This window comes from Hibiscus syriacus, unplaced genomic scaffold, assembly GCF_006381635.1.
Source record: "Hibiscus syriacus cultivar Baekdansim isolate YM2019G1 unplaced genomic scaffold, ASM638163v2 tig00002840_pilon, whole genome shotgun sequence".
NCBI classification, from domain to species: Eukaryota; Viridiplantae; Streptophyta; class Magnoliopsida; order Malvales; family Malvaceae; genus Hibiscus; species Hibiscus syriacus.
The window spans coordinates 1674623-1685202 of NW_024061947.1; the positions used below are offsets into that span (position 1 = coordinate 1674623).

The following is a 10580-nucleotide window of genomic DNA, read 5'->3' on the forward strand; positions in this document are numbered from 1 at the left end:
GACATAATTCTGAAGAATGGGTGACTTAACTAAGCCAAATTCTCATATTTTTGCATTTTATGAACCTTTTTCTTTTTAAAGAACTAAAAAATATCACTTATATAATTTTAAGAAAAAAATTTCCAAAAAATATATTAATGAACTAAAAGTAGTAAGCCTGAAATATTAAAAAAATATTTTGATTTCATCTATCAAATTAATATTTTCCCAAAATTATAATGTGTTTTATTTTTATTAGAATTCATAAATTCATTAAAAATAAAAATAAAAACATAAAAATTGAAAATATCTAAAAAATGCAAAATATGGAACAAAAACAGACGTCATTGTGGGAGAGGGAATTATAGTAATTATTGGGCCAGGCATAACTATTAGATCTGAGCAGTCGATCAAATTAGGGCTCCAAATTCCAATTCCTTTTCTAAATTATCCTCTATTATTTAAATAACCTCCGTACTCCAAAAATTTACAATTAGCCCTTAGCCTTGCTTCATTTTTCTCCTTCAACGTTCGCTCCTCCATGCTCTTATATGTTCCCCTTTCCCTTCCAAACGAATCCCTAATTCCCACTTTCTTTCTTTCTTTTTTGGTTCTTTATATCGATAATTCTGGGCCCTTACTTTACTTTTAGAAAATTAGAGTTTAATTTTCTTTTCTTTTTGTTGTAGTCTGAGGACTTTAAGCTTTTCCCTCATTGTACAACTCGGTTCTTGCATTTTTGTAATTTTTAGTTTTAGATTTAGATTTATTATTGTATTGCCTCAATTTTTTTATTTGCTGATTTAATTTAGATGGAATAACGAGTCATTGTCGATTCAGGGTTTTCGATTTATTTGTACTTTGTATGTTAATCAATCAATATGGAGAATCCGCGTAGGTCGTTTGATAGATCAAGAGGACCGGGTTTTAAAAAACCGCGTTTAAACGAAGGCCTCGCTCTGAACCCTAACGCCCGGCCTTTTCCTCAACGGACCAACCCGGCTGGTTCGGCATCTGCTTTAAGATTCCAGCCCAATGATTCCGACACGGATGACGTGAGTCCTGGCGGTGGAGCTTACGAGCCACAACCAGTGTCACATCACCAGCAACAGCAGCAACATCAGGAGTTAGTTAGCCAGTACAAGACAGCGTTAGCAGAGCTGACTTTTAACTCGAAGCCGATTATAACTAACTTGACAATCATAGCCGGCGAGAATGTCCATGCTGCCAAGGCGATTACTGCTACCGTTTGCGCCAACATTCTTGAGGTGAACTCAGTTCTAGCTGTGCCTTACGTGTTAAAAGCTTTCCTTTTTGTTTGAAATTGAATTGTACAGAGAAATGAATTACGTGTGCTTATGTTCCGTGGGAAGAATACGAAAGAGGAAAAATTATAAGTTGGATTGTAAGTGTAAATTGGATTAATGGATGGTTATAGTTTCAGTTTTATCAATGTATGCCTCAATATGTGTTTACTGAAATGGTTGGCATAGCGTTTACAAATTCAAAATTTATATTTTCACACAGATGGTTAGATCATTGATGATTCCAAGGGTGTTCGTCATTAGTGATAGACGCAGCATGTGAGATTGTAATGACGTGTTACCAATGCTTGACTATATGATTTCAACCTAAGGTCTTGTTACCTAAAAATTTATCATTTCCTTAAGTCCATGATGATTTCTCATGGATCTGATATTTTTCTAGTGACCCTATAAATGTAAACATCTTGCTACTGGGATTAGAGATGATAAACTTTACAGCCATGTGCTGGAATACAAAGAGAGATGATGGCTTGTGATTATTGATTTCGTGGAAAATAAGTTGCATTAGATTTCAAATCTGACAAAGCTATCTACAGCCTTGCAGTTGGTTATTTTTCACAGAAAAATAGTTGTATGCTCTACTCTTTTTTCATCTCAACTTTCCTTCTTAATCCAGTATACTACTTACTGATTTACATATATCATCTCTTTCTAGCAATTTTTGTTATATTACTAGAATGTCATTTGGATGTTGAGATGTGAGAATACAACTAGAATTGCCAAGGCCTTGTATGTGCTTAAGTTGAGTTTGCTGTTACTTCCCGCCCTCTCAAGCTTATGACTGGCACAGATGGTAAAGATCAGCTTTCCAAATCTACTTTAAACTGGAGCCTCAGTTGTGATTACTTGAGCTCCAATGGATTTATATTCTGTGATGGAGCTATTTTCTGAGAGTTGCAATCAGATATAAAGTCAAAAACAGGGGGAAGAAAATGAAGCATAAACAGATAAGGCAAAGTCGGATTTCAGTGAAATGGAAGTGCACACTCATGAAGTTAAAAGTTCGACTACTTTTGGTAGTTAGGATTCAGATACTTTTTTACTGTTGCAAAAATCTTTATTGCTGAGACTTCCATCTTTTTTTTCTATATACTTTTCTTCATTACTAGGAAAATGACGCATTTGGTTCATTTTAGTTATTTATTTTTTCCGCTTGTTCTCATTCCTCTCTCACCTCATTTTCTTCAACATTAAAGCTTTGCTGGTATTATGGATGCGGTTAGTATGTTGAATAATAATTAGTTCAATAAATCTTTTGTGGTTTGGGAGCTGATTAGAAAAATGACTTTGCAGGTTCTCAGTGACCAAAAGCTGCCATCGCTCTATCTTTTGGATAGTATTGTAAAGAATATTGGGAGAGATTACATTAAACATTTTGCTTCCAGATTGCCAGAGGTTAGGTTTCATTATTTTTTGACTCCATCATTACTGAATGGGAAATCTGAGTCCTGAAAAAATTTCTTGTAGTATGCTTTTGTTTGATTGATTATTGCTTAAAAAACTGCAGAAGACTATGTTGTCATTTGTCAATGAAAAAACTATATCCTTTAACAAATGTACACATCCAGTTGCCATTATTATGTGCGCAGGATCTTGAACTCTTCTAAATGCTGAAATCTTCTTTGTATGTAACTTTTTTGTTTGTATAGAATGAAGTTGATACTCATGTTTCAAGTGTATAGTCCTTCTCATTTTGACTGCTGGATTTAGGTGTTCTGCAAAGCATATAGGCAAGTTAATCCTCCTGTGCGTCAGAGTATGCAGCATCTTTTTGGAACATGGAAAGGGGTGTTCCCTCCTCCAACCCTCCAGGTGATTGAGAAGGAACTTGGCTTTGCTCCCATGATAAATGGTTCATCTTCAGGAACGACAACATCAAGATCCGATCCACTTTCACAGCGTCCACCACATAGCATTCATGTAAATCCAAAGTATCTAGAAAGGCAGCGACTTCAACAGCCTAGCAGGGTAAATTCTACAATCATTTTGCCCTCTATTTTGGCATCTTATCTGTTCAAGTTCTATGTTAAAGATTTATTCAAGTGCATTTCAGTACATTTCTGAAGCATTTTTTGAGGTTGGAGATTGCTTATGTTTATAAAGCTAGCACTTTAAATGCTTTTACTCCTGTATTTTCTTCACCTTGTCTGTTAAAGATTCATATTCAAAATTTTGAGATTCCCTCTATATCATTCCTTTCTAGTGCTTTGTGGAATCATATCAATACTACCATGCCAATTCTTTTGGTCCTTGTCTTGATTTCAACTTCCTTAATTTCACTCAGTGCTATGTGATAGATTTAAAGCCTGTATTATATGGGATTTTCTATTGATTTGCTTTTGTGATGAAGGCAAAAGGTATGGTCAATGATACGATTGGGACTTTGGCCAACTCAAAGGAGGATTATGAGAGGCCAGATATAGCAGCCATTACGGCTGGACGGCCATATAGAGATCCTTTGGTTAAAATGAATGTACGTGAGGAGTTTTAAAGTTTGTTTTAATTTCTTTATTACTTTTTCACTTTCTGCTTCTATTTTGAAGTTGTCGGAACATTCGGTGTTCTCATAGATATGCATTTTGCTATGCTGTTTATGATAGGAACATTGGTGTAACATTTGGTACTTATGACTATGGCTCTGATCTTTCACAGGCTAATGGTGTGGGTGTTGGAAGAGCCAGTGTTACTGAGGCTATTTCCAGCCAGAGGAATGGTTTCAATGTTAAACATGGATCTCAAAATTACCCGGCATCCAAATCTGGGAATGCTGATCCTCGTTTATTGGCAAGACAAAACATTTCTGGTAGAAGCAGTAATGCAACGCTCAGCAGCTGGAAAAATTCTGAGGAAGAAGAATTTATGTGGGAGATGCACTCTAGATTGTCTCAGCATGATGCAGTCAACATCTCTAATAACTCGAGGAAAGATCATTGGATTCTTGATGCTTCTGAAAAGTTGGTAAGATTTCAAGATTAGGGCTTTGACTTGAATTACATAATTTTACTGATTAATTTCTATGAAATATCTTTTCTCAACTTGTAAAGATGAGCTTTATGGAATTGTCTTTAAATTAATATGTCGAAACATTTGCAATATGTCTGTTTATATTCTTTTTTGGGTACCATATATGCATATATACTTATAACTTGTGTAAGGTACATTACTTAAGATCTACTGCAGTTATTAATATACATATGAGGGTGTAAATAATGCATCATTGAAAAGCAGTGTTGTTTGGCGGGGGATCTTGGGTGTGCAGTTGGTTCTTTCCCTTCTGATTATTTAGGGCTGCCTCTTGGAGCAAAAAGGAACTCTTCAGCTCTGTGGGATCCGGGGTTGCTGAAATTCTTCAAGAAGTTGTCGGGTTGGAAGGCAAGAACTCTTTCTTTGGCAGGGAGATTGGTTTTATTGAAATCAGTATTATGTTCTTTGCCTACATATTATGTCTATGTTTAAAATTCCAGCAGCAGTGAATTCTAAGTTGCAATCCATCATGGCCAGTTTTTTGTGGGGAGGAGGGGCAGAATCTAAGAAAATACACTGGGTCAACTGGATTACTGTGTGTAAATCAAGAAGTTGTGGTGGTTTGGGTGTGCCAAATCTTAATTTTATGAATAGGGCCTTATTAGAGAAATGGTTTTGGAAGTTTGCTAATGACAGTGATTCAATTTGGAAGAGGTTGTTTTGTTCCAAATATAATCAGGACACTAATCTGATTTCTTTCTCTAAAAAATTTCCTACAAAAGCTTCTTGGATTTGGAAATCGGTGGTTAATAATCATTTTAAAGAGGATGAGTTTGGTGCCAAGATTCATAGCATGTTCCAAGTCGGTGGGTAATGGGGAGAGAATCAGGTTCTGGGTAGATATTTGGGCCCTTGATTATCCTTTGAAGACTGCTTTCCCGAGAATATATGCTCTTTCATCGAATCAGTTTGGGATAATTAAGGAATTTGGTGAGTTTAATTCATCGGATTGGTCTTGGTTTGTCCAGTTGAGAAGGAATCTATGTGATTGGGAGTTAGAACAATTTTCTAATCTTCTTGCCATCATTCAAAATTTCAGCCTATCCCACGAGTCAAGAGATGGTCTGCTTTGGAGAGGGAATGGGGAAGGCATTTTTACTGTTAACTCTTGTATGAAGACTTGTTTTGTTGAATCGGTAAAAGATAGTTTCTGGGAGAAATGTATTTGGAAGGGATTGATGCCTCCTAAAATTGAAACCTTTATGTGGCAAGTAGCCCATAACAAATTGGCGGTTAAGTTTGAGCTTCAAAAAAGAGGGGTTTCGGGGATTGTTGATGTTTCTTGTCCTTTGTGTAAAAGAGAGATTGAATCTATTCCTCATCTATTTTTCTCTTGCACGGCGGCATGGTCCCTATGGAATAAGTTTTTGAATTTTTGGAATATTAGTTCGGTCCTTCATGGAAATGCACAAGGCTTTTTGCTTGCTTGGAATGACATGATGTTTTCTTCTTCTATTTGGTCCTTAATTCCGGGGGTGGTGCTTTGGACCATTTGGAAATTTAGGAATGCCGTGGTGTTTGAAGGAAGGTCCTTGGATCACATTGAGTTATTTTTCATGGCTAGGCTAAGGCTTGCTTATTGGTTCTTAGCTAAGTTCAATGAGGTTACTATTTCTAAAGATTCCCTGATAAGTGACCCCTTCTATTGCAGATTTTCGATCTTCTTCCAGAAATTCGGCTACTAATATTGTGTCCTGGATTCCTCCTCCAAAGGGTTATCTAAAACTGAATGTAGATGCAACAGTTTGCAATGATTAGAGAAAGAGTGGTGTGGGTGGTTTACTAAGAGATGAGGCTGGTAAGATTTTGGGTTCTTTTAAAGAATTTGCAGATCCTGGACCTCCAACTTTGCTGGAGCTTGTTGCCATCAAGAGGGGTGTACTCTTCTTTGAGCATGACCTTCAGAGGTTTAAGAATCGGTGGATTGTTGAATCTGATAGCAAGCTTGCTGTGAATTGGGTTAAGAATTTAGATAGTTGTCCTAGTGTTTTCCTTCATACTGTTAAAGATATTGTTGCCATGATAAGAGTTTGGGAAGGAGCTATCAAATGGATTGACAGAACGGCAAACATAGAAGCCGATAGCTTAGCTAAGGCTAGTATTGGACAGTTATTGTTTGATGGGTTGGGATTTGTTTTATTGAGCGTAAGAGGTGTTCTTGTTGTGTTTCGGGTTTTTTGTAAGGGGCTTGTTAGTTTTAAAAATTATGTATTTTTCTACTTATTAATGAATTATGAGGCACTCTTTTCCTCCTTCCACTGATTAAGGAACACCAATCGGTGTTCCGTTAATCATGAAGGGGGTTTTTAACGAGGCCTTAACTTCCTATCAAAAAAATATATATATTTCTAGCTTCCTTGTTTCTCTTTCCTCTGGGATTTCATTTTTTGGAATATTTATAATTTCCTGTATTTCACTTTTGATGGTAGGATTTGGAAAGACAGTTCTGCAAAGCACAAAGTATTCATGATGTTGGGTCCAGGTTGAACAGAGAAACATCTTCCGATTCATTGTTCACCGAGCAGAAGGAAAAAACTTCTTATGGGCGCCAGATTTCATCTGCACAGCCATTGCGGGAGTTGCATAAAACAGATGGATTGCCTGCTTTTAGTTCCAGCCATTCTGAAAGCTATTCTGCCACTATTGGTGGGTTGCCTTCTGCTACAAGTTCTTCTCTGGCCAGGATTGAAAAGCAAACCCAAACAGGTTCATCTCATTTAGAACAACAGCATTTTCAGTCCGTGGGAACTGCATCACCACCTGAACAGTCTCCTTTGCGCCAGCATTCCCCTTCACCTTCATTTCCTTCACGCCATACCCATCAACAGTTGCAGAATTTTGTTGAGCCACAAACTCATTCCCTACCTCCCTCTGATCCCAACTTATCTAAGTTTTCAGGGAAGTTGGATGTTGGATCTCTTAAACACTCTCATCAGGTTTCTGCTGCTTTGACTTCTCGATCTAGCTACCCTTATTCTCTTTCACAACCACCAAAACCAGACCATATGCAGGTTGAGTCTTCTGGTCAAACTCAGAAGTCGCTTCTGTCCCAGTCCTCCAAAGTAGGAGCATCCTCGATATTTGGAAATGTATCAAAGACCAATCCACTTGCTATTGGAACTTTAAAATCGAGTACAAGTAGTCTATTGGCTGCTGTAATGAAGAGTGGCATCCTCTCCAATAATTCCCTTATTGGTAGCCTTCCAAATAAGATTCCTCAAGATTTGGAGCAAGTGCCATCACAGCATTCTCTTCCAAGCGGGTCTCTGCCTGCTTGTTTCACTTCATCTGGTTCTGCGTCCCACGACCCAATAGCAACTACTACAAATAGTTCGCAGGGAAAAGTAGAACAACTACCACCTTCATCTGTTGTTAATAATGCCCCACTGCAAACTTCAGATCCTGAAAGCAAGGCTTCAATCCCTGTATCCAATCTTTTGAGCTCATTAGTAGCAAAAGGTTTAATATCTGCGTCAAAGGGTGCCTTGTCTGTTCCATCTCTTCAAATTCCTACTCAAATGCAGAAGAGCCCGGAAAGGGAGGGGCCATCTGAATCACTGAACAAGAGCTTGGAAATTTCTGCCAGTAGCCCTTCACCAGCTTCTTCCGTTCCTACTTCATGTGATGCTCCACACTCCTCCACCATGGACAAGATCTCATTTGCCAAACCTGCTACAAAAGCTTCAGTTGCCTCGCATCAGTCTTCCTCAGTAGAAGTAGAAAACCCCATAGGACTGGAATTCAGACCGGATGTAATCAGAGAATTTCATTCATCTGTGATCAGTGGACTGTTGGATAACCTTCCTTACTGTTGCAGCTTATGTGGTCTTCGACTTAAGCTTCATGAACGGCTCAATAGACACTTAGAGTGGCACACCATGAAAAAGGCTGAGTTAAAAGGCTCTGATATAGCACTTAGGGGATGGTATGCACGGTCAGATGATTGGATTGCTGGAAAGCCAGTGCAATTAGTATCTGAATCCACTAAACCAGTGAACCAGTCTGAAATGAAAGCAGATAAGGAGGAGGTTATGGTTCATGCAGATGAAGATCAATATGCATGCATGTTTTGTGGTGAGATATTCGAAGATTTCTTTAGCCAGGAGAGGGGTGAATGGATGTTCAAGGGAGCAGTATACTTGACTATCCCATCAGAGGAGGATGGTCAGGGTGGAAATACATATGAGAGGGCAGCCAAGGGTCCCATTGTGCATGCAAATTGTATGTCAGAGAGTTCAGTTCATGAGTTGGTTATTAAAATGGTATAACTCTCTCAGTGTGTTTAGAACCATCTTTATGAATCTATATTTGCATTTATTCTTCCTATCTTTTTGGTCACCTGATCATCAGCTGCGCTTCTTGTTAGGAAAAAGGAGAGTAACTTGCCGAGGTGAAAATCAAGCTACAAATCTCGGTTCTTTTCAGGAAAAAGGGAGAACATAACCTGTTAAGGTGAAAAATGGAGCCACCCGCTGCGGTGTTTTTCTGTATAACTTGATGAAGGATGGAGGTTTAGTGCTTTTTTTTTTCCTGTTACCTTAAAGGTCTAATGACCCTATACAAATTTTGGTGTGCCCTGGGAAGGTGCTTAGATTGTCTACTCATTGTGCTGTTGCTGCCTCTTTTTCCGCCTTACTTTTCAAAGTAATATGAATGTAGGGGGATAGTTTTTCCTCTTTGCTGGAGCAGATTTGAAATTTGATAAACGAGAAAGCTTGGTTTTTTTGGAGATCTCATTTGCTGCCTCTCTTATTGTGTGTTTACTGGCTAGTACAAGGCCATGGAATGACACCTTTATTAGAGTGGGTGACTTAGCTAAATGGATGAAACCTTGGTTAGTATCATTCTGTTTATTTATACCCATCAATTTTGTTCTGAATTATTTATGTACTATAATTTTGTCTTATTTGTTATCTAAATAGTATTTTTATAAAAAAAATTAGTCGAATCAACTATTTCGTCTCATGTTATAAATAAAAAATCTTTAATTTTTTTTAAAAATACACATAAAAAGCAATTTTTTTTTTAAAAAATGTGTAATTTTCATAATTTATGTATTGTATTTATATTCTTTGAAATTCTACTCGGGTTAATTTATTTTCTAAAATTTAAAAATCATCATTTTTTCATAATCATACAGAATTTAAAATTTCTGAAATTTAAAAATTTCTGAATGTTTTAAAATAGATTTTGGACTTTCCCATATATTTTGCATTTTTGTGAACCCATTTCTTTTTAAAGAATTCAAAAAATTCAACAAAAAATTAAATACAAAACCATAATATATTAAGAAAAATGCAAATTATATTTTTTTTCCTGAATTTATCTATTAAATTTTGTTTTCCCTAAATTATAATTTATGTTAAATTGATTTTCTAAATAAATTAAAATTCATGAAATCATTAAAAGATCTTAAGGATGGGAAAGACCTAAGAATGTAAAAAAAAATTAGGAGTCTTTAAAGTAAATTTTTTTATAAATTTTATTTTTTTTACATTTTTATGATTTTCTTAAAATAAAGTTCTTTTTTTTTTCCCATGACACTGTGCATTTTTTTTAATGATAAAGAGTAGAAGCCTAGCTATTAGTTCGGCTATTGCACACCAAAGCCTATTTGAAATTAGTTAACGATGTATTAAAGTCACCAAAAATAATCCAAAGGCTTCAAATAATGTCAGCTACGCGGCAAAGATGATTCCAAAGAGTTGATCTTTTGGTAGCATTAACACTAAACAGTGATGGCTAGTGTTAAGTATAGCTGAGGTTCAGCTAGGTTCGGGTGGTTGAGTTCTTGATGTTAGTTAGTAGTTGAGGTGGTTAGTTTGTTACTTAATGTTGTTAGTGTAGTTAGTAGTAGTTAGCTTAACTACTTAGCATTGTAAGCTGTATATAATAGCATATGGTGAACTCTTGTATGATATAAATTGAATATAATTTCTAAAGTTTACAAAGCAGTTGATTTCTCAACATAGTATCAATCGCTAACGATCCTGGTGATCTTTCTTGTGCTTTTGCTGCTTGATCATGTTGTTTGGTGAAGTCCTTTCCTCCTCCAGCAGAATCAAGATGTTTACAAACAAAAAGATTAATGTGGAGCTCGACGAAATGAATTTTATGTTGTGGAAACATCAAGTATTACTTATCGTTCGTAGTCATCGTCTTGAACGATTACTTACTGGTGCGTTGAAGCCTCCACCTGAGTTGGTTGCTGATGAAAATGGTGCAATGATTCCGAATGAAGATTATGAAGAC

The 10580-nt window shown here is 36.6% G+C and overlaps 1 protein-coding gene across 1 annotated transcript; it reads left to right on the top strand.

Moving 5' to 3' along the window:
• Positions 1-851: 851 nt before the first annotated feature.
• LOC120154940 (polyadenylation and cleavage factor homolog 4-like) lies at positions 852-9141 on the top strand. The gene is made up of 7 exons (XM_039166552.1): positions 852-1247; positions 2598-2699; positions 3015-3272; positions 3655-3777; positions 3957-4262; positions 6758-8590; positions 8695-9141. Exons 1-7 carry the CDS (start codon positions 861-863, stop codon positions 8707-8709), a joined length of 3024 nt encoding a protein of 1007 aa, XP_039022483.1. The 5' UTR covers positions 852-860; the 3' UTR covers positions 8710-9141.
• Positions 9142-10580: the final 1439 nt, after the last annotated feature.

Bases quoted from the DNA above. Each gene is read 5' to 3' on its own strand.
- LOC120154940 (XM_039166552.1), top strand. From the start codon at position 861: ATGGAGAATCCGCGTAGGTCGTTTGATAGATCAAGAGGACCGGGTTTT. The intron at 1,248-2,597 runs GTGAACTCAGTT...ATGACTTTGCAG, and splicing joins TTTGCGCCAACATTCTTGAG to GTTCTCAGTGACCAAAAGCT. The intron at 4,263-6,757 runs GTAAGATTTCAA...TTTTGATGGTAG, and splicing joins TTGATGCTTCTGAAAAGTTG to GATTTGGAAAGACAGTTCTG.